Source organism: Erpetoichthys calabaricus, chromosome 13 (genome assembly GCF_900747795.2).
Source record: "Erpetoichthys calabaricus chromosome 13, fErpCal1.3, whole genome shotgun sequence".
Taxonomy (NCBI): Eukaryota; Metazoa; Chordata; class Cladistia; order Polypteriformes; family Polypteridae; genus Erpetoichthys; species Erpetoichthys calabaricus.
In genome coordinates this window covers 31634280-31659594 of record NC_041406.2, presented here as the reverse complement: position 1 = coordinate 31659594, position 25315 = coordinate 31634280, and the positions used below count along the sequence as shown (strand labels likewise).

The 25315-nt window shown below is 40.0% G+C and overlaps 1 protein-coding gene across 1 annotated transcript in view; it reads left to right on the top strand.

Moving 5' to 3' along the window:
• Positions 1 to 20764, top strand: part of LOC114664121 (G-protein coupled receptor 20-like) — a 59547-nt gene extending 38783 nt beyond the window's left edge. Inside the window, exon 2 of the mRNA XM_028818093.2 lies at positions 14346 to 20764. Within this exon, the coding sequence (XP_028673926.1) occupies positions 14367 to 15428 (1062 nt within the window). The 5' untranslated portion in view covers positions 14346 to 14366 and the 3' untranslated portion in view covers positions 15429 to 20764. The remainder of the gene's footprint in view (positions 1 to 14345) is intronic.
• The last annotated feature ends 4551 nt before the right edge of the window (positions 20765 to 25315 follow it).

The window sequence follows — 25315 nt, the reverse complement described above, 5'->3', positions numbered from 1 at the left end:
AAGAACATCATCTGAAATGTCAGATATCAGAAATTGCACTGTGCTGATCTTTAAATTGTTGCACTAGTTACATCACAGGTAGTGACATCCAAACCTGATTCCTTATCAATGCTGTAGCAACCACTAAATTCAACAAAATTGTGACACAGAATGTCACAAAAAATATGCCACTTGGTATGGGATTAGTAAAAACTGTTGATGTTTGTGATACGCCATTTGTTGCACTGTCAGAGACATAACAACTGGATGGATGCATAGACACACAGATACACATTTATGCTTTTATTAAGATAGATAGATAGATAGATAGATAGATAGATAGATAGATAGATAGATAGATAGATAGATAGATAGATAGATAGATAGATAGATAGATAGATAGATAGATAGATAGATAGATAGATAGTGTCACAAGAATGAGACCAAGAAGTCATTAGAAAGGTTTGAGGCAGCCACCCATATATTCTCCCTGGCTGCAAATCGGTTTTGATATTATCGCACTGATGTGCACAAGTCAGACTCCAACACAGCACTGATTCTCTGGTTGTAAGATGGCGACTTTAAAGTCCAAAACAGGATATGATGTCATCAAAGGGGCCGGAACTGGAAGGACCTTCGTCAATAGGCTCGGACCTGGACATGACGTCATCAAAGGGGCTGGAATTGGAAGGGTCCTCCTTTGGGACTGGAAATGATGTCATCAAAGGGCCTGAACTGGAAGTGATATCATCAGGGTCAGGTGGAATTTCCTGTGAATGGTCTGCAAGAAAGTGAGAAAATGTGTCAGCACACTCCGCCACTCCCTGGTCTGGCATGGGATTACTCTCTTTCAGGCCCTTTAGCTGCCTCCCATGTGCACGTGTGTGACAATAGATAGATAGATAGATAGATAGATAGATAGATAGATAGATAGATAGATAGATAGATAGATAGATAGATAGATAGATAGATAGATAGATAGATAGATAGATAGATAGATAGATAGATAGATCGATGATGAGTTGCACACCCACCATAGAAAACTAAGGCATTACAGTGGGAGTTAAGAATGGAATGCAGGGGCTACAAGTCGAGTGACTGGAAAAGCATCACCTAATTTGATAACTCCAGGTACTTGCTGATTAATGTGGACCAAGAAAGCCCCTTGAGTGTGTAGATCCATTCTGCCAAGCTTTCTGCCAAGATTATGTAGCATCAACTCCTCTCTAAAACCCATGCCAACTCCCACCCTTAAATAAGAGCCATACAGGAACTGAAACACTGGGTGACAGGAACAGCCAGACAGGCGTGTGGCACATTTCTGACAGCACTTCCAAACACTCTGCTAATGCTCTCAAATCAGAGCCAAGGGTCAAATCCATGGCAGCTACCTTGGCTAGGATTTCACTAGAGCAGTTGGCACCTCTTATTATGGGTTAAGTGATTTTAGCTGTCAGCACAATGGAGACAAAACCTCTAGGTCACAGCATAGGGATGCCAGGAGCAAACAGCATTTATCAACTTGGCAGCATCCATGCTACTTACATTTACTTCTCTTAATATTTACTGCTCATCTTGAAGGGAAAAACTGGAGTTTGTCAATCTCTGTCTGAAGAGGTGACAGTGCTTAGGCTTAGCTTCACTAGATCCTGAGTTTGACAGGCACATTCCAGAGCTGGCACCTTGGCCAGTCAGAATTAGAAGAAGCACTAAAGGGAAAGCATTTCACTCTGGTGTGATGGATGTAGCAGGAAAGTGCCCCATGGCATCCCTCCTCATTTGGAATAACACTGATACATCCAAACAGTTCTAATCCTCCACTTGTTCTTTTCACACATCAGTTTATTTCAGTACAAGGACACAGGAGACACTTTGATGGCACATGCCTGGGGAAAGGAATGAAAACCACACTGGCAGTTTAGGCCCCCTGGGATGCAGTAGGCCCAGTGATTAGTAGGGCAATCTGTTGGAAGAAAGGTGGTGGATCCCTTCGAGGAGGTTGGGTCATCAGATCCATTGAGGCACTCAGCTTTCCTTGGTGTTCTCTATTTTGTTGCCATTTTCATGTTCTCAACAAATGATTTTGCTAGAGCAGTCTAGAGGTGCTGCCATTACCACTACCAGCACACAGCGTTCAGAGTGCTGGGTTCACTGTTTGTATAGAGTTTTCCATACCATCCATGCCTAGTGATTTCTCTATTAATACTCCATTTTCCTACCAACTTTCAACAGACATGAAGGTCAAGTCAACCATTGGCCCTAAACTGGTTATCCCTGTCTTTCACAACTTCATACTGGAAAAAGCAGAATTAGAACCCAGGATGGAGTATCCTGTAGAAAGTTAATTACTTCTAAAAGGATGAACATTCATTGTGGGTGCTGGACTCCATCAAGGCTGTGTCTTTTCACCTCTCCTGTTTGTGGCTTTCATCAAGAGGATATCAAGGCACAGCCGAGGATGTGAGGTTCTCCAGCTAGGGAGACTAGGAGTAGGCTTGTTGAATTATGCAGGTGATGTTATCCTCCAAGTCTGAGGTCATGGTTCTCTCTTGGAAAGAATGGATTGCCCTCTCATGGTGAGAGGTGAACAATCACCCTTAGTGGAGGAGTTCAAGTATCTCAGGATCATTCTCACGAGTGATGGAAAAAGGGAACTTGAGAGACCGACATGCTGATTGGAGCAGAGGCAACTGTTTGCTTGTGTTGTTCCAGTTTGTGGTAGTAAAGCAGGAGCTGAGTGTAAAGACAAAACTCTCGGTTTACTGGTCAATCTACATCCATGTCCTCACCTATGCTCATGTACTGTGGGTAATGAATGAGAGAATGATATCACGAGTACAAGCGTCAGAAATGCGGTTTTGTTCACAGGGTGGCTTGGCAGACTCTCACTGATGGGGTGAGAGCCTCAGCAATTTGGAAGAGCCTCAAAGTAGAGCTGCTGCTCCTCCAGATTGAGAGGAACCAATTGAGGTGGTCTGGGTATGTCGTACAGATGTCCCCCCTGGTCGGCTCACCCTAGAGCTGCTCTAGGCATGATCCACTGACCGGAGACTCACCAGCAGACCCAGGACATGGTGGAAGGATTGTATTTCTTGGCTGGCTTGGGAACATCTGGGAATTCCCCAGGAAGACCTGGAATCTGTGGCTGAGGATAGAGAAGTCTGGGCTGACCTGTTTGGCCTGCTGCCACCACGACTCTCTCCAGGAAAAGCTGTCTCAAAAAATGAGACGAGATGATTAACGGTTATGAACACTTTACTATCTTGAGATTTAATACACGTTTGTATACTATATATCAGTGTTTCCCAAACTCGGTCCTGGGGACCCCTGTGCCTGCAGGTTTTTGTTCCAACCAGATTCCTAATCAGTGACAGCACCTGATAGCACTGAGCGCATTTAATTAGCTGGTATTTTTTCTCTACATTCAGAAAAGCACAGCAGCATGATTTTTACATTTATAAGACATTTAGAAATATTTCTGTTTTTTCTATAGATATAAATGCTTAACTCTCTTTTGTTGATTTCATTATATTTTGCCCTTAATCTGTGCAGTTTTACCCCTTCATTGTATCTTATTAACAACAATTAAAAATGAGCAGAACAGACATGCAGGCAAACAACACTGAATAATCAATTGCTGCTACTTTAGTGTTAGACCCACTGATTAGTAAATAACGGTTTAATTAAACAATTAGAACACCTTAAAAAGCAGAATGAAAATCAAGGTGAAAATATTGTTAAAAAGAAAAAAATACATTCCTATATAACTGCTTGGTTATATATATATTTACCAAACTTAGTTTTCTAATTTCTATATTGTACCCAAAACACAGAACTTGGGAAATAACACATCACTTAATTAGCCCAGGAGTTCAATTAAAAACAAAAGCTGGTTGGAACAAAAACCTGCAGCCACAGGGGGTCCCCAGGACCGAGTTTGGGAAACACTGCTATATATTATTTTACAGTTTAAGAAAAGAGAACTTAAAGTCTCACTAAGGGTCCTACAGCAGATCAGAGAGAAGGGTTTCTGTGTTTATACTTGAACTCCTTGGGCAATAAGCCACACAATTAACAAGTTTCTGTAAACTCATTCAATGGTACTTGCACCCGGGACAATAAGAGACACTTGGAATTACTTCAACACAGCACGATATAAACAGACCTGGCCCTGTTAAAAACAATGCAGTTTTGGCTAAACACCTTGGATGAATCAAATCAGCTCTGATTGGCTGTTGCTTCATATGGCCTTCAGTTTCTAAATAAATAAAAACCCTTGGAAATCTCAGTCCTTGGAAAGCTCAGGGACTGGAAGAGCAGATATGGCCATCCCTGAGGGCCAAGTTCAGACTCTCCTGCTACCGAATGTTCCAAAGCTTCCGTTTTCATTGTGTGGCTTAACCTCCATTTACTGCAAATTGTGAGAACAGCAAGAACTACTGCCTTCTGGGAGCTGGCACATAAACTTGAGTTTTGCCAGCTACTGCAATATTTCAAAATGAAGTTCTGGTTGTGAAATCTTCCCAAGGAAGTAACAATATGAAGAAAGAGAAATTATACTTCCCTTTGTATTGCTGACACAGACGTCAAGGTCTGTGAATAAGATTTTTTTTTTTTTAAACCAATTCATTTACTTTGATAAGGACGAATCCGTTCTGAGATTTTTCAGGTAAAGCTGATTTAATGATACTCACTAATTATGGTGCTGGGGAGCGGCGATGTGCCACATGTTAATTGCACATGCAAGTGACAATGTCATTGTACTCTGTGCATGTGACAAAAAGGACCCTTTAGGCCTTACACATTTATTTTTTTTATATAACTCCTCCCATACAGCACTTTATGACAATTTTACCCAGCAGTCCTTTCATTTTCTAACCTGTATTACCAGTAAAGTGTTCTTTGAAGCCAGTAAGGGCCGGGCAGGGGTCAGTCCTGGGCAGGTAATTTCAACAACATGGTGGGCTCTACAAAGGGCAGTCAACTAAGTTAACTTACACTTCTTGTAACACATCATATGAGACAGTGTGCATCTGAACTGCTCATAATGTGTCATAATGTGCTCCACTAGACTGTTACAGTTTCACTGCCTATAAAAAGAATTCAACATCTTAGAAGTTTTCCATTTTATTTTTACACAGCTTTGAGTCACCATGGTTTTATTTTTGGCTTTTTTGACACTTATCAACGGAAAAAGACTCTTTAATGGCAAATTGAAAACAGACCTCTGCAAAGCGGTCTAAATTAATTACAAAAATAAACCACACAATAATTAATGGCATAAGCATTCACCCCCTTTAATATGACATCTCTAAGTCATCACTGGTGCAGCTAACTGGTTCTAGAAGTCACAGAATTAGTTCAGTGGAGACCACCTGTCAGGGGTTTCATCTGATTGCAGTATAAATGTACCAGAATATGGAAGGGACAACTTGTGCTGAGTCAGTATGGTGGTCTAACCTGCACAATGAATATAAAAGTATACTCCAAGAAATGCCATGAAAAAGGGATTGAAAAGCACAAGCCAGGGGATGGAGACAAGAAAATATCCAAGTCACTGAATATCTCATGGAGTCCAGTTAAATCATTCATTAAGAAATGGAATCCAAATATGGCACAGCTGAAAATCTGCAATGAGCAGGCCATCGGCTAAAAGTGAGTGACTGTGCAAGAAGACTAGTGGGCCATGCCACTAGGATAGCATTGAGAACTGAAGGAGTTACAAGCTACAGCAGCTAAGACTGGAAAGACTGTGCAGACAACTTCCATTGTGCCATTCACAGCTTTATGGGAGAATGGCAAAGACGAAGAACACCCAGGAGATCATGGCTGGCATTTGTCAGAAGGCATATGAGAGACTCTGAAGTCAGTTGGAAGAAGGTTCTACTGTTCTACCAAGACCAAAATTGAGATTTTTGATCATCAGACTAAATGCCATTTTTGAGCTCTGTCCCCTTATCAGAAACCCACCATCCCAACACTGAAGCCCAGTGGTGGCAGCATCAGGCTGTGGAGATGCTTCTCTGCAGCAGACCCTGGAAGGTTTGTGAGGAGAAGATGAGTGCAGTAAAATAGAAGACTATCCTGGAAGAAAACCTGATGCAGTCTGCAAGAAACCTATACCTTGGGAGAAGATTTTTTGGTAACACTTCAGTTTAGGTACTGCACAAATGCATCTATTACTCATATGTAACAAGACCTTAACAAACACTTCTTTGGGTCTTCATAACGCTTACAAAGCATCAGTAAAGTGTTTATTCATCATGTGACCTACAAACAGAACTTCACTTTGGATTGGTCTGAGGGGTGTCAAAGACGAGATAAAGAGCCAAACAAAGATTTGGGGCAGCCACCCGTACAATTTTTCCTGGCTACAAAATAGTTAAATGGTGTACAGTTGTGTACAGGTTTGAGTTTGAAACAGAACTGACTTGACGAGGCAAAGATGGCGGTTTTAAGGGCGAGTAGAGGAAGTGAGGTTATAGGGGCCGGAACTGGAAGTGAGGTCATCAGGGCCAGAATGGGAAGTGATGTCATCGGGACCAGGCAGAATTTTCCGTAATCAGTCTGTAGTAGAAAGAGAGAAAGGATCAGTACACTCCACCACTCCCTGATGGAACACACTCATTCAGGCCCTTTAGCTGCCTCCCATGCACACGTGTGTGACAGAGGGCTTAACAGAGACACATTTCTCTTGATATTGCGTATTCAGTATAAGGCCTGTGAAACCTTCACATTAACAAGTCATTTTACCAGCATGTCAATATGCCACCCAGCTTAGAAATGAATAACTGATCTACTGATGTTGTATAAGTGTTATGAAAACAAAAAGAAGCCTGTGTGTAAGAGTAAATGAGAAATAGATGCATTTTTGCAGAACCTAAACTATAGTGTTACTGATTTGATTTTTTCCAGCAAGAGAATGACCCCAAGCACTAAGCCAAAGCTACACAGGAATGGCACAAAAATGACAATGTTAATGGCCTGGAGTGGCCGAGTTACAGTCCAGATCTCAATGCAATTGAGAATTTGTGACTGGACTTGAAATGGGCCATTCACTCACAATTCCTGTGCAACCTGATAAGGCTTGGACAGTTTTGCGAAGAACAATTTGGGATGTCCAGATGTGCAAAGCTGACAGAGAAAGTGAAGCCTGTCCACACACACACTCAAGGCAGTCATGGCTGACAAAGTACAACTACTAAATACTGACTTGAAGGAGGTGAATGCTTATGCCAGCAGTTATGTTCTGTTTTATATTTGTAATTAAGTTTAGCTCACTTTGCACAGATCTCTTTTCACTGATATAAAAAGAGTCATTAAAGCCAAGTTAAATCCACTGTGATTCAATGTTGTATACCAATAACATATAAAAACTTCCAGTTGAGTAAATACTTTCTTAGGTACTGTAGATCTGTGTCTATTAGATAACTGGGCAGTTCTGTTCTGTGAGTAGAACAAAATTAACCACAGACCCCCTTGCACTGTCTCTTGTCATCAAACTTACACATCGACATGGTTGTTATAGTTCTGTGTACAGTGTTATTCTTACTTGCATGTGCTAATCATTCTCATGATTAATGAGTTTGGTGAGCAGAGGCGTAGCTAAGGTTTTCAGCGCCCGGGGACAACTGAAGATTTCGTGCCCCCTCCTGTTTGCCAAAATGCAATTGGGAAGGGAAATTTGGCGCCCCCTGTATGCTGCGCCTGGGGACAAATGTCTCCCATCACCCCCCCCCCCCCCCCCCCCCCACCAGGTACGCCACTGTTGATGAGTTACATTAAAATTTAAAAGTGTACATACAGTATATGGGACCAGTGTTCCCATTTATATACTTTTATGTGTTAATATGACCCACGTGATTTTACTGTGTATCCTGTAATGACATACAAAACCACAAAAAAAAAAGACTGAAGCTTCTGGAATCTCCTGTGAGAAGCACACGCTGTACTTCTGAACGATTGGATGTGTTATATGGTGTGATCAGGTCCTACCCTTTGACTGAACAACCTCAGAGCTGATGACATTCCACGTTAGAAGTACAGAGCTCATGTACAACAGCTCATGAACCATATGGATCACAAGACAATACCATTTCCCTTCATTCTAAGCAAAATAATTTGTGTCATTCTATAAAAACAAAGCCACAGTGTCAAAAGGAGTGAGAAGGGTGGGGAAGCCAAAGCCCACCCCACACCACCATCATGAAGTGGGCTGAGAGCCCTCAAATCTGACTGAAGGGACACAGCTTTACTGGACAGACATTGTTGGGCTCCATTTAGGTTAATCTGATTCTAACTACATTGTTTTACTGTCTGGTTAAAGAAATCCGAGTCTTTATGTGTGTTCATTATGTAGGTAGTCATTTGTAAAGTTTGTAATTGCATTTTTCCTCAGAACTTATCACGTTGCAGCTCCCCAAACGCCCAACACAAGGAGGCTCTGACATAAGCATAAAAGCACAAGATAGCTTTATTCATGGGAAACTCTTCTTTGAAGCATTTCCTACGCCATAGCCACAGTCACAAAGCACAGCAATAAAGCCCAAAACAGCACTCTGCAACTCTCGCTCTCTTTTCTTCCTCTCTCTGCCACTGGTCACTGCCTCCTCCTCTCCTCTACGCAAGTTTTGTCCTCCTTCCTCCTGACTCTGGCTCCCAGAACAGTGGCAGGCAGCTCCTTTTATGTCCCACCTGGAAGCACTTCTGGTGTTCCGAAGCTGTAGTTTGGAAGACTTCCAGGTGAGGTGAGAGTCCAATAAAGTAGGACCCCTGGGTCCCTGCGGCACCCCCTGGCAGTGTCCACAGAACCCAACAGGGCTGAGCCTGCAAACTCCAAGTCCCATGATACCCTGTGGAAAACTGTGGTCCTGCTGTAACCCAGGGGGGCTTGCATTTAGTAGTCCAGGGAAGACAATGCCCCATGCATGCTGTTTCCCCCTGTCCTTCCATCTCGAGGACATCCTGGCTGGGTAAAGACGCCAGCTGTCCTGCACTAACCTGCACTCAGTGAAGATCACAATACAAAAGTTGGGGTCTTGTACAAAGGCCTTTGTTCTTGTTTGTCATGGCGCCTAAGTGGCGGTGGTCGTTGTAGTAGTCATAGTAGTATTGTCACTACCCTACTGACCAAGAGAGTAACCAAGACAGGTCACTTAGAGCTTGAGCATTTAAATGAAGTTGAATGTTGTGTTCTCAGGGGTTTCTTGGCTGTATTTGTATTTGATGGTGTCACTAGTTATGTGATTGTCAGTGTGTCTTTATTTTATATAGTGTCATTAACTACATCCACTATGACAAGGAGCTTTAAAGGGACAATATTAATGACACAACAGTACAATACTGGAAATAAACACACACTCTCACACACACAGAGACATTACTGTTAGTTTTGACCCCACAGGTCCTGCCATATTTGTCTCGGACAGCTGAATCTTCAAGGCATGATAGGATGCTCAAGGAGAGCCATATTGCTAAAGTCATGTGAAAAAGTATGTACGCCCCAAGAAATGTTTTTTCCTTTTTTTACCTAAGTGGACATATCAAGATTTGATCTTCATTTAAACAGTAACTATAGATAAAGGTGATATAATATAACAAAAATCACACCACATTTACATCTTGTATTCAATTGTATAATTTAAATAAATACAAATTTTGAATGAAGAAAAAGTAAACCCACCACAAAATTTATCACTACCTGAAATACGTCAAATTAGAGTCAGGTGCACCCGATCAGATGCAAATGATCAGAACTTCGAGGATTTTGGAGCAGCCTGTCTTATTTAAACCTCAGGCTTTTAGTTTGGTTTTGCACTTTGTTGTTCAAGTGTGTTATCATCATGCTAAGATCAGAAGAATTCTGTGAGGCCTTCAGAAAGATGGTTATAGATGTCTATGTAAAAAGATCTCCAAACTACAGGAAATCTACCATTTCACTATCTGGAAGATCATCTACAAGTGAAGAAGATTTCAAACAACACAAACTTGTCCAATCTAGGCCACCCCAACAAACATGGCCCAAGAGCAGAAAGTAAGATGCAGAAAGAAGTCTCTAACAACTCCAGAATTTCATCATGGAATCTATAGGTGGCTGTTGTCACTGTTGATGTCAAAGTGAATGAGTGTACCATTCAAAAGAGGCTGCACAAATTAAATCAACATGAGTGGTGTGCCAGGTGGAAACCTTTGCTGTCCAGAAAGAACATCAGGGCAAGACTAATGTTTGTCCATAAACACCTAAGTAAAGAACACGACCTCTGAAGAAATGTGCTCGTCACAGATAAGGTAAAGATAAGAGTATTTTGGCCAAAGTACCAGAAGACATATTTGATGAAAATCAAAGACAATGTTTCATCAGAAGTACCTGCCCCCAACTGTAAAGCATGGTGATAGAAATATTATGGTTTGGGGCTGCTTTGCTGAATCAGGGTCCCAGTAGTTCACCATCACGGAATCCACTATGAATTCTTCATTGTCCCTGAAGTAACGTGAAACCTTCTGTCAGAATACTGAAGCTCAACTCACCTTGCAACATGACAATTACCCTAAACATAGCAACAAATCCACCAAGGAATGGCCGCAAAGAAAGTAATGGAGGGTTCTGGAACGGTCAAGTGAAACCCTGGATCTGAATGCGGTGGTTGGGTGTTAGAAATGAGCTGTGCATGCAAGACCCCCCCCCCCCCCAAACATCACACAGCTGAAAGAGTTCTGATTGGAGGAATGGAAAAAACTTTCTTCCAGTCAACGTCTGAGACTGCTGGACAGTTAGATGAAACACTGATTTGTGGGAGCAATGTTAGAGCCAAGGGTGGACTTACTTTTTTGCTGAATAAATTACTGTACAGTCAGTTTTATATATTTTTTTTAAATTGCAACACCTTTATTTAAATATACTAATTTAAATGAAGATCAAATAAGTCAATGTATGTCAAAAAAAGAAAAAAAAACTTCATGGGGTATACTTAACTTTTTCACATGGCTGTAAGCTGCTTTCCTCGGTATGGCAGAAAGTAACGTGCGGCACTTTATAAAAGACGTGAATTGAGATGGACCCTTACTAGTGGAGCTGAGAACACTGCAGAGATTAACACTGGGAGGTCAGCTGCAATAAAAAGATCTAATATCCGACATTTAAAGGATTAGGCAGACATGAGAGCAGGTATGCTAAAAGAGAAGTGTCAAAACACATTAGAAAAGGAAAAAGTACAAAAGAACAAATGAAACATTACAAATCCCCAAACAAGCAGTAATCTGATAAATCTTTAAAGAGTGAAGGGTGGCACAGTGGTTAATGCTGCTGCCTCACAGCTCCAGAGATTACAGTTCAATGGTGGGCTTCCTGTCTATGTGAAGTTGGCACATTTTCTTCCACTTTTTTCAACTATGAACTGGGCCCGAGTGTGAGTGGGCACTCCTGGGAATGGACTGGCTTCCCATCTAAGGTTGCTTCCTGCTTTGCACTCGAGTCTACTGGAACCAACTATACGTACCTCTCTGTGAACCCAAACTGAATGTAGGTTGGTGAAAGGATGGGTGGGCAGATTTTAGTCTGATTTTTCTTCTGGATTTACTAAGAAGCGTATGACCTGACCACATTAATAACTCCCTACAGGGTCACACGCACATCTCGTGATGGCCTTTTCACCTTTTCCCTAGACTGGCCTCTTGTGGTGAAGCAACTTTTAAATTTACGATTTCAGCTTCTGTGTTCTTAACATCTACTTCCTACCTTTTATTTCCGGTGATTGTTGGGGGTTTCTCCCAGTCAGCTAGATTGCTTCTGTTCATTTTCCCCACTGTGTAATTTCTTCACATTTAGGAAGCTTAACTTCCCTAATTTATTGTTTCAGCAAGTGTGTTTATTTGGATTGGGAAACCCTTCTTATTTTCTGTCTTTTAAATTCTAAATTACCACAAGGGTAAAAAGAAACAGTAATTATCAAAGATTTTCATCCATTCTGCTAAAATGTTAGTGTGTTCATGGGTATGGTGTTTTCCTCCAGTGCTTCATTCTTGCTTTATAAATATCACTAAGAATAAAGATGATGCTTCTTCCTGTGACACATATGATTCTGAGTCTGCCTGCAGAGGGCGCTGTGCTTCATGATCATTTTATGAACCGCCAGGGCACTGTGCCATTTAAAAGACTGATTTGCACTTACAGAAGCCATCTCTGCTCACTGATTATGTGGAGTTTGCATGTTCTCCAACATCCTTCATAACCTTCTAAATATTAAAAACGTACATTTACAGTAAATTGATTGGAAATTTTAACCTGAGTAAGTGGGGCTGTAACAGGGAGCACACCCTGAGATCAATCGGCCTCCATGCCAAGTCTGGTTCTTGTTTTGTATCTGATTCTTCTGGGATGTCTCCTAACAACTCTACATTGGGTTTACAACGTGGATGGATTCATTGCCATTCATCTGTTATATTTACTCCTCCCTTTGTTGGGAACCTGAATTTTTTTCCTTCAGTATTAGACATTTTAGAAATATTTTTACCCAAAGCCATTTCCAGATCATACAATTGTGCGAATGCCTGTCCCTATAACAAGTACTCACCCCTTGAAGGTTTTCACATTTGATTGTTAAACAACATTGAATCACATTGAATTTATTTGGGATTTTTTAGCACTGATCAAAGGAAAAAGACTCCGTAATGTCAAAATGAAAACAGACCTCTGCAATGTAGTCAATTGTATTCACACTATCAATTTATTCCGTGCCCGAGCATGTTTGTCCACATGTAACCCCCAAAGTGTCATTCATTTGGCTAGTGTGATTAGTGTGTACCGTGCCCTGGCCCACTTGAAAGAAGTGTTCCCAAGCACTGTGAGCAGTGTGATCGCTAAACTTGCCCGAGCACAGAACACAAACATGACGTCAATGATGAGTCAAATCAGATAATGCAATTCTCATTTCATTCGATACCATTTGAATAGAAACAGGTTTTTATTCTTACCTTACACATGAATGTGAATTGTAGTTGGCAAGAAAAGCTGCAAATTCCTCCCTTCATTTGTCTCCGTAAACTGGGCACAAGGCAGAAACAACACCTGTACAGGGCACCAGAGCATTTAGTTTTGTGCTCAAAAAGCTCAATTTGGTCTCATCAAACCACAGAACCTTCTTCCATCTGAGTCCCCCATGTGTCTTCTGGTAAACTTTAGCTGAGATGTTTTCCATTTTTGCATTTTTTTAACAGTGGCTCTGTCTTTTCCACTCTCTCATAAAGCTACAACTGGTGAATTACACGGGCACAGTTTTTGTCTGCACATTCTCCCCAGTCGCTGTAACTTATAACTCCTTCAGAGGTCTCTCGGTGGCCTCCGTCACTGGGGATCTCTCAGTTTTGGTGGATGACCTGGTGTAGGCAGATTTACAGCAGTTCCATACTCTTCTCATTGCTTAATGACTGACTTAACTTGACTCCAAAGGGAATTCCACAACTTGGCAATTTTCTTGTCTTGTTCACCCTGACTTGTGCTTTTCAATCACATTTTCATGGAGATGCTCGGAGTGTTCTTTTGTATTCATTTTGTAGGTTAGACCACCATACTGACTCACTACAAGCTGGACCTTCCACTTAAAGGGACATTTCTACAACACACAGGAGGTCTCCATTGAACAAATTCTGCAACGTCTAAAACCAATTGGCTCCACCAGTGAGAATTTAGGAAATGGATTCTTATGCAATCAATTATTATACGTTTTTATCTTTGTAATTAATTTAGAACACTTTGTAGAGATCTATTTACACTTTGATATTAATGGGTTCTTTTTTTCCATCACTGTTCTAAAAGTCAAATTAAACCCCCTGTAATTCAAAGCTGTGTAACAATAAAATGTGAAAACTTCCAAAGGGGTGAATACTTTTTATAGGCTCAGCATTTATACCCGCTCAGAATGGCACACTCAGGTAATGCTGGGGATTGAACTGGGAGTGCACCACTCCACCTACTTGACCATACTACTTGTGTCCATGGCCAGACGAATTCTAATACTTAATTTCTTAGTAGGAGTGTCTTGATGGACAGGGTGCAAGTCCATCACAGTGCTCACCTACACACATATCCACACCCATAAAGGGCTAGTTTGGAATTGCCAGTTAACCAGAACTGCATCCCACTTCAGGGATGTGGGTGAAAAGCTGGAGGGCTTGGACAAGAACTTACAAAGATACAGAGAAAATGCACAGTCTTCACACAGACTATAGCTGAGCATTGGATTCACACCTAGAATGATGGATTCAAGAGGTGGCAGCAATAAGCACTGCACCATCTTGTTGTCCATTATTATTATTTCAGTATTATCTTTATTTTATTATATATTCTTAACATTTTGGTCTGTTTGTTTCAGGTTGTAGTTTGGGACAAAACTATGGAATCATTTTTGAAAACGAACAGTGTCCTCACCAATATGTCAAGTGGGTCATGGAGTAACATCTCTTCTCACCTGCATAAGGAGCCATACCTCCATAAGCTGGCACATCTTGACGAGGACCTTTATAATGAGTTCTACACTTTGTGGATTGCACTCTTGATCATCAACGCTTCCATGTTTGTTGTGGGCATCCTTCTGAACAGCTTGGCGCTGTACGTTTTCTGCTTTCGTACAAAACCCAAGACCACCTCCGTCATCTACACAATCAATCTGGCTGTCACTGACCTTCTTGTTGGTTTCTCCTTGCCAACACGTGTCATCATGTACTACAGTGGCGGGGAATGCCTCACCTGCTCCTTTGTTCATATTTTCAGCTACTTTGTCAACATGTACTGCAGCATCTTGTTTCTCACATGCATCTGTGTTGATCGCTACCTGGCCATTGTCCAAGTGGAGGCATCTCGTAAATGGAGGAACCCAAACTATGCCAAGGGCATTTGTATTTTTATCTGGCTCTTTGCCATTGTGGTGACCTACTCCATTTTAACAACAGCCATCAAGTATGCCTCCTGCTGCCTCTCCAAACTCTTTGCCTTGACCGTTTTTGAGTTCTTCTTGCCACTGATCATCATTGTGGTTTTCACCATTCGCATTATGTGTGCGCTTGCCAATCCCAACTTGATGCAGCAAAGCCGGGAGCGGAGGAAGCGGGCTGTCCAACTTCTCATCACTGTCTTGGTCATCTTCATGATCTGCTTCACACCTTTCCATGTGCGCCAGGTACTGGTTTATGCCTATCCCAACTTACCCCATCACATTAGTCTCATTGTCTACCACATCACTGTTACACTGAGCAGTCTCAACAGTTGCTTGGACCCCATCGTTTACTGCTTTGTCACCAATAATTTCCAGTCAACCATGCGGAATATCTTCCGTAAGCCAGACCCGGAGCGGACCAGCGGAGACATCCTGAGCATGCAGAAAAGTTCCAAGGGCTCAGCAACAATGACGGTGGTCAGTAACACACCAAGCCTTCTACTTGCCAATACGGAAATATAAAGTCTTGTAAATACTGCAGGTGTGACCACACGATGTATTTAGAGGTCACACACTTGGACAGAGAAACTGTTTGCTAAAATGACGTTTCAGTATAGCAGGGAGCGCCACTGCTGAACGCAAGAAAATGCCAGCTCTTCAAAAATGAAATAAGATGACGGAATCGAGAGAACCAGTGATAAAGGCAGGCAGCCATTAACTGGCCTCGGAGCACGTGGGGAATATAACTGCAACAATACATTTTTCTTTCCACAACAAAAACTTTAAATAATAATATGTTTTATTTATATAATACACTTCTCAAACACAAGGTTAATGTTAAAAAGGTAAATTGCAGTTAAACCTCAAAGTTTCGTAAAGCATGGAAATAATAATAATTGTGTTTTTTTATTTTACCAAGCCTATTAATAGTTTGGCTTTTTTATATTTTGACAGTTTTCTAATATTATGCTTTAAAAATGTCACATATCTATATTATATGTTTTCAATAAGCTATATTTCTAACATAAACTAAGAAAATCCCCTAGTTTCACTCTAATTCCCTAACCCTAACCCTTTTCTTGCCTGCTTATCTTCTTTAAGGTGTGGGGACCCCGTGACCCTGTGCTTATCACCGCAGTGTTGGGTCCAAGCCAGGAACCACCTTGAACAAGGTGCAAGTCCCTCTCAGGCCCCACTCACTCATTGGCTGAATTTAGAATGGTCAATAAAAATAGAGTTCACTTCTTTGGGGTTTAAGAGAAAAGAAAAAACAAAAGATCTGGAGGAATACTAATGGAGATTTGGAGTGGAAATGTGGGTGATCGCCACACGGAACCATAATTTGAATCCAGGACTGTGGTGCTGTGAGTGTAACTACTGCTGTCATTATTTTAAACTTTACTTGTAAATCTTGGTTAAATTGTGATATGAAAAAAAACTTTATAAAGCAGATTACTAAACTGGGAAAGTTAAGAAACACATGAATCCCTACTTCTATTCTTAAAAAAAAAAATTAAGGCCAGTTATTATTTTAGTGACTTGCCCCTCCGTGTCAGAAGAGTCTGAATTCCATTTTGCTATGGCCACCAACAGATTGTGCTGTCTTTTGTGGAAAAATCCTATTTAGCTATCTATCTATCTATTGTAAAAGACAGGGGGTGCCACTGAGCCACACTAAACAGTCCCAGGTGTAAAATAAAGGATGTATTTTCACAAAAGACCTCTTTCCAAACCAGTCCACAGCCTTTCAATAAACAATCCTGCTCTTCCTCCTCCAGGTGAGCTTTGTCTTCTGCCTCCCGACTCTGACTCACCGGAGGAGGCTAGACGTCTCACTTTTATGTCAGATCTGGGGATACTTCCAGTACTGGGGCTGAGGCTAAGGGAAGCACTTCTGGGTCAGACAGAAGCCTCCTGAAGCAGTGAGTCCATCTCCCTGCAGCACCCAAGGACCCGGACAGGGTTGTCCTGCAGGACTCCAACTCCCATACATTTCCTGGGAAGTCCTTACTGGGTCCATGAAAATGGAGCACTGCCATCTGCCATAGTGGGGGAGGATCTATCTATCTATCTATCTATCTATCTATCTATCTATCTATCTATCTATCTATCTATCTATCTATCTATCTATCTATTCATTGCTTCGGTTAGGTGGTTAGGTTAGGTTAGGTTAGAGAGCTGGAGTTGGCCTGAGTAAGATTGTATGATTGAACAGGAGCACTGAGAAGACAGTGAGAACTACTCACATTTCAAAGTAGCAAAATATTGGTCCATTAATCTACAAGGATGCTGGTTCAACATATGCATTTAAATACTTTGTATCATGAGCAAGTTATCCAGCTGTAAGGAAAATTATTTATTCCTGGGCACTTGAACTACTGTAAATCTTTGCATTCCTAAAGCACCAGGGAATGGTTGAGAGCATTTTTTTGTACTTTCTAAAACATTCATGTATCTATTCACTTTTAAAAATGTGTATCTAACTCAGGGAAACACCATTAATTAAAATTACCTGTGCCCTGAGTTAAAATGCTCGTCCGAACACTGTCCAAGACATGTACCTACACTCTTATAATAAAGGTATCAAAGTGGTTCATTAGGGGGATGCCATAGGAAAACCGTTTTTCGTTCCCAAAAGAACAATCCCCATGAAGTTTCCAGAAAGAACCTTTATTTATATATTTAGATCTGTAACAGGCTCTATAAATAGTCATGACTAAATGAAAACAGATTTCTAAAACACCAACGACTCATGATTTTAAAAGGACTCTCACTGCATACAATAACTTATGATGAGTTTAGGTTTTTCAGCCTACTATACATTAAAGATTTCTGTTTTGTCCACATATTTTAAAAGCCCAAAACATCCATTTCATATGTAAAGAACCATTCCTAGAATTAAATTACTCTTTGTAAAGTAATGGCTCTACAAGGAACCACATAACACATTAAAGTAGCATTTTACAGCCTTATTTTTAAGAGTGCAGGAGCCTTGATCAGATATTCTTCTGCATCCCAGTGAAGAGAGTGTCTGTTTGTCAGTTGAATGAGACTTGAAGGAAGTGGGTCTTGTGGTGGACTGGCTTCAGTTTTGGTTCTTGTCCTGAGCCCCGTATTTTATTTTTTAAATATCTAATCTTGATAAACTGGAGAACACCCTCAGTAATTAAGTAATGACTTAAGAGAAAAGGGGCACTATCGCCACCTGCTGGCTGCTTTTAAAATAATAAAATGAATTGTTAGTATTTTCATTATTATTATTTTTTAATGTACAAACAGCATGTGTTGACCCATTTATTGTGCCAACTGAAAATTAATTCACACACTCATCTACACTCTTAAAAATAAAGGTGCCAAAGCGGTTCTTTATAGCAATTCAATAGGGGAATCATTTTTGGTTCTCAAAGAACCCCTCCTCGGGAAAGTCCCAGAAAGAACCTTTATTTAGATAAATAACATAAATCATGAATAGATGTTAGCAGATTTGTGAAATACCAATGGGTTATGATTTTAAAAGATCTCTTGCGATATGCAATAACACAGGCCAAGTCCTGCTTTTCTTAATCTGTTAGTTTCCTGCTGGGTAGCCTATAATACACTAAAAATGTCACCTTGTTTCTACATAGTAGAAAGTTTTCAAAGCACAAAGATTAAACTTCATATGCAAAAAAGTCTTCATAGAATGAAATGCTTCTTTCTCAAGTAATGGTTCTACAAAGGACCACATAACCCAGTAAAGAACCATTTGACGCCATTAAAGAACTAAGACTTTCAAGAGTGTAGGTTTCCTTCCATATTGATACTTCATGAGTTTTACTCAAATGTTACTGTTGATAAATATAATTCTAATTGCTTTGGAATATTTGTTAGTGTTGAAAAGGTCAGATTAAATCATGGTGGTCCCCTTTAAAGTGCAGCACAGCGCGACAGCTTGTTGAGTTTCGATTTGCGGGTAGGTGGTGTTTACACCGATGCATGCATCTGGAAATTTTGTTTGTGAGTTGTTTAAAGGAATACTCCACCCAAAAATTATATTTTTTTATATGCTATGTAATGTGTGTGTTTTGCAGCAATGACTGAGAAAATGTGTTAATCACATATTTTATGAGAATGAAGATAAAGAATTTATGATAGAAAGCAAGCCAATGGTGACCAATGCTAAACAATTGCGAACCATATTAAATACATCTCATGTTCCACGTTTCCTCATAACGTACAAAACATGTATTATTTCGATAAATATTTTCAGAAAAGCCTGTATGCATTATGAATGCAAAACAAATGGGATTAAGTTTCTGAATGGAAGACAGGACTCTTGACCAATGAATTAGGGGTAGGCAAGTGTTCAATTTCAAACTTCAGTCGCAAGTGGTCAAACGGAAAATACAGCAAGAGAATAACCAACCGCCGACACAATTAGAATGGAGTGACCAGCTACACTTTTTAAGCAAATTTAAAAGCTTGCATACTCCAGTGACCAAATCGAAATTTGTTTTAATTTCAAATTGTGAATAAATGTGATGATTTTTACAAGTGATGAAAGAGATAAGTAATAAAGAACAAATTTAAAAACAGATCCAGATGGGATCCCTCGTGCGCTTACTTAGACTAATGATTGTAGTGACAAGAATTTTATTTCAGTGCTCTTCCTGTTACTTTTATTAAGTTTATTTTTATCTTTTATGTATCAAAATAGTGTTTGTATATATTGGATGTGTAAACATTAACTTTTTAAACTTATTAACACTGTGCTTTACTACCTGTTTATAAATGAATACTTAATGTGTACAGTTTGTTGGTCTCACCTACCTTTTATATATGCTGTATATTTATATACATGGTTCACACTTCTTTAACTTGCCGTTCCAGTATGACGAGCAGACAGTGACTGAAAGCCACAGGTTTCCATCCTGTTGTCCTACCAGCCAACCTCCCTGAAGATATAAACCTCAATGAGACATCTTCGATGTTTAGGATGACCACTCACCAGCCAGCACTACCAGCAGTAAAGCTCTTTAGATTTTCAGTTATGACACAAATGCGTTCTTAGAATACTTCAAGCAATTAATTCATTACATTTCAGTGGATCTCACGCTTATTTTACAACAAAAGTTTTCAGTTTTACACATTGTTTTTTGCACAGTATGTGAATAATCACCTATTAAAAAGGGGAACAAAATGAATTTTGACGCATCCTCACAAGCGAAAGGATCAAAGGTAATGATGTGTTCATTCCCAGCTATGGACACAGGCCATTTCAAAGCCCACTCAGCCACAATTATAGCCTCACCAGATAACAAAACAGTCGCTGTCCTCTTTGAACGGGTCGTTGCGCTGATCGAAAAAACAACTTCCTATCACATGATCGATGATGACTGCATTGCACAGACCCACAGAGAAAACGTAAGGTTTATGAAAGATCTGAGGGCCTTCACAGTTTGCCAACAAATCACTCGGAATAAAGGGAAATGCAATGTTCAGCTAGAAAATGGCCTTTGTGCCCTAGAGGTTGCTTGTTTTAATCGTTTATGTGCATTATTTTAATTTTTGGAACGTCATTATTTAAAACCCTGTATCTGCTTATCTTTTAAAGCTATTATTTTTGTGAGATATTATAAATTGATATAATAATGCTGAACTTCCTCATATTTTGTGTCTTGTTTTTTATTCATTGTGCTGAGCGTGAATAGTTTTATTTACAGTTGTTTTATGCCAATACATAATGTTAACCACTTTAAGATACTGTAAATGACTGAACCGAGAAATAAAGGTTCAATTTATTTCAATTATTTTATTACTCAATTATTTTAATTGCCAACAAGTTTTCAATGTTTCAAATAAACAACCTTTGTACTAAATGTCTTAGTCAGTGTATTCTGTCAAAAGAAATTAACATTACGTGATATATCCTCCGAGTGTCTCTTTCAAAACTAACAAATTGTCTGGGAATTATCTAGCACACCATTTCCTTAACCACAATAAGCAGATATACAGAAGGCTTATTAAGAGTTTAATATTCTTCCTTCCGACCATTTTAATCTCTTTATTCCTGTTTATCTATTGTGACTTTTAATAAGATACCACATGAACGGTTAGTGATTAGACTAAAAAAAATGACAATTCAAGGCACCGTGGGTAGGTGGGTAAAGCATTTGCACAAACACAGGAAGCATAGTTATTTTGAGGGTAACTTTACAGAATCAGGTGATGTTAAAAGTGGTGTCCTCTCAGAGATCAGTAAATGACCTGGACAAGAATATAATCGATCAGCTGGTTAAGTTTAACCACTAGGCGGAGTGGTGGCTCTGAGGCTAGGGATCTGCACTGGCATTCGGAAGGTTGCCGGTTCGAATCCCATAAACGCCAATAGAGACTCTGCTCTGTTGGACCCTTGAACAAGGCCCTTAACCTGCAATTGCTGAATGCTTTGAGTAGTGAGAAAAGCGCTATATAAATGTAAAGAATTATTATTATTATATTATTAAGTTTACAGATAATAGATAGATGATGGATTGAAGGCCAGAGGTCCACATGACCATCATCATCAAGTTCTTCCATGTGAATCCTGAAAATCATGAGGATTGATTGAGATCATTTATGTTAGGTAGAATGTCTAGAGGGGGCTGGGTGGTCTTGTGGCCTTGGAACCCCTGCAGATTTTGTTTTTTTCTCCAGAGTCTGGAGTCTTTTTTTTCGTTTTTTCTGTCCTCCCTGGCCATCGAACCTTACTTTTATTCTATACTAATTAGTATTGTCTAATAAATTTATACATTTATAAATTTTGTTTTTTTTCTCTTTCATCATCCTTTAATGCACTTTAAGCTACATCATTTATATGAAAATGTACTATGTAAATAAATATTGTTGTTGTTGTAATTAAGTGGAAGGGCAGATCATGTAGAAGCACCGAAATTGTTACAGAGAGAGACTTGGGCAGATTTATAGCAGAAGTAATTTAATATAAGACAATGTCAAGTGTTACATATAGCAAGTAAAAGTGGTATATCTGAATATGCAATGGGAGGTCTGAAACTTGGAAGTACCTCTTATGAGAAGTATCTTTGAGTCATAGTGGACTCATCACTGTCTACATCCAGACAGTGAACAGAAGCAATCAAGAAAGCTAATAGTATATTAGGTTTTACATCATAAGGTGTGGAGTACAAGTTAAGGGAGGTTATGCTTAACTTGTATGATGTACTGGTGAGGCCACATCTGGAGTACAGTGTACAGGTTTGGACTCCATATTACAAAAGAGACATAGCAGTACTAGAGAAAGTCCAGAGGATAGTGACTGGGCTGATCCTGGAACTAAGAGCTAAGAGCTATGAAGAGAGATTGAAGGAGATGAACCTTTTCAGTTTAATTAAATGGAGATGCAGAGGGGACATGATCAAAGTGTTTAAAATTATGAACAGAATTAGTACAGTGAATCCAAGCTGTTACTTTAGAATAAATTTTGCAACAACCACACAGCAACACGGTTGGAAACCTGTTAAGGGCAGGCTTCTTACAAATGTTAGAAAGTTTTTCTTCACACATTGCACCACAGACACATGGAATAATAAATAATTTAATTATAAGTACTGTGGTGGAGAACAGGACTTTGGGGAATTTCAAATTTTAGTCATTTCGGGGTATCTGGGTGAATGGGATGACCAAGCTTGAGCTGAATTGTCTGTTTTCATTACAGTTTTTCTTATGTTGGAAGATATTTTTAAGTACAGATGTTGGTGTGGAGGATCTCAAGTGACTGCACAGAGCCCTGACCTCAACTCTACTGAACACCTTTGGGAAATATTGGAAAGTTGATTAGTAACCAAGCCTCCTCATCCAGCATCAGTAACTGACCTCATAAATGCACTTTTGTCTGAATGAGCACAACTTCACACAAAAATGCTTCACAATCTGGTGGAAAACAGAACAGTAAGGGCAGTTACAGCTGCAAATGGGGGGTTAATTCCAAATTAATGTCCATAGTTTTGGAATGGGATGTCCAGCAGGCTCATATAGGTGTGATGGTCAGGTGTCCACAAACTTTATCCATTCAGATGCCCAGTGCTGGCACCTTAATTTTTGGCCTGGAGCTCACTGTGTTTCAGTGACATTTTATTTTTCTTTGAAGGTTGTCCTCTCTTCTGCATGCCTCATTTACCATAGGACCTCTTCTTGACTCCATTTGCTTTTTCCTCCAGAATTAATTTATATGGGGACCAGCGCCCATATTTATCAAACATCACAGAATTACTCCTAGGAATTTCATGTGGATAGCGCTTTGAGTACTGAGAAAAGCGCTATATAAATGTAATGAATTATTATTATTATTATTATTAAAAGTCTGACTAGGATAACAACTTGTCCTCCCTTAAAGTCAGACATAAGAAGTAGTCATGAAGCATCCTACACTTTCTCCCAGTTAGTAGTAGGAATTCCCTTTTGAGAGCCCAAAACATCCATTTCATATGTAAAGAACCATTCCTAGAATTAAATTACTCTTTGTAAAGTAATGGCTCTACAAGGAACCACATAACACATTAAAGTAGCATTTTACAGCCTTATTTTTAAGAGTGCAGGAGCCTTGATCAGATATTCTTCTGCATCCCAGTGAAGAGAGTGTCTGTTTGTCAGTTGAATGAGACTTGAAGGAAGTGGGTCTTGTGGTGGACTGGCTTCAGTTTTGGTTCTTGTCCTGAGCCCCGTATTTTATTCCCTTTTGAGAGTGAATGACATCGCGATTTTATGGTACCCCGAGACGCAAAATGTTACTAATGAAGGCGTTTTGTAGTTTCCTTGGAAATCATGGTGACACTTTGTAGTTTTTTGATGCTAATGCTAAGGCTTCACAGCAAATATAATAATAATAGTAATATTTAAAGTAGTATAAGAAAAAGAAGAAGGAAAACCTAATAAGGTTGGATATTGTGCTAAAATGCACGTAATTGTTGCCACTTCACAACAACATCAAGAATAATAGAGTTTGCATCCATGACCATCTGTGTGTCGATACTGTAATAACGATTGAGATTCATGTATGCACAGGCAATAATCTTTATGTTGTGCCAGTTTTCATAAATGCAGCTTCCTTTAACATTGTCTCACATGGAGTGAGATTAAACGTTGTAAGGGAGTTCAAAGTTTGGTGCAAAGTTCAAGAAATGGTTGGTTTTGACATATCTAAACTATCACTATTACAAAGCTTCATGTTCTCTGTGGCCAAACAACAATTACCAACAACAGTAACAACATTTATTTCTATAGCATGTTTTCATACAAATGATGTAGCTCAAAGTGCTTTACAAAATGAAGAAAGAAAAAAGAAAAATATCAAAATAAGATTAGGCAAAACTAAGTAACAAAGAATAAAGTATGGTCCAATGTCCAGGAGGACAGAAAAAAACAAAAAAAAAACTCCAGAGGGTTGGAGAAAAAAAAAATCTGCAAGGGTTCCGAGGCCACGAGACCACCCAACCCCCACTGGGCAACCAACACTTTTATTTTGACTGATGGCATATTGGCTTCTCCATATAGATGAAGCAATTACGTAACGTACAAGATTTTTTATGAATATTATTCCATCTCTGTCAGATCAATATCTTTTTACATGTTCATTGTTGTCCTGCCTTTCGAAACATTCCACCATTTTAGGTATGTGTGTGCCAAATCTGTCTGAATGCCTTCTTCTGGTAGCTCCTAGCGAGTTCGGACAGCATATACAGTAATCCCTCGCTACTTCGCGGTTCACTTTTCGCGGATTCACGACTTTGCGGGTTTTTAAATACAAGTGATTGCCCGCCTATCGCGGAAGTTATGTTCCAGACCCATCAGCAACAGGAGAAAATCTGCGATATAGAAAGATTATATAAATAAACATTTTTATAGTTTAAGCCTTAAAATACCCATCCCACATGCTTTAAACACATGTAAACTTATAAAACACACTTTGTTAACACATATGATATGTGGATGTCGGGCTAAGGATATGAGTAACATCTCACTATTATAAAACATTTTAACTTCACGCAAGACAAGACAGTGAGACAGGAAAATTGGTGATGTACAGGCTTTTAAATTATTGACAGGCAGAGCGACAAGCAGCACAAAGCCAGCACAAAGTCCATTTCTCCTTAGCGTTCATTCAGCTCCCCACCCCCTTGACAATGCGAAGTGGCAGGAGCGTACTGCACCTCCGGGGAGGGGGGTTTGAGCGAACGTGCGTTCAGCCCTCACACACCCCCACTCCTCCTCCTCCTTCCGAACGCGCAGAGCGACAAGCAGGCATTTTGGCAGAAGCAGCACAAAGTCCATTTCTGCTCAGCGTGAGTTCAGCTGCCCCCCTTCACAAAGCGAGTGCAGACACATCGACGTCTGATCGCTGCGTGCAGTGTGCAGTGTTGGTCTGCGGTGTTTAA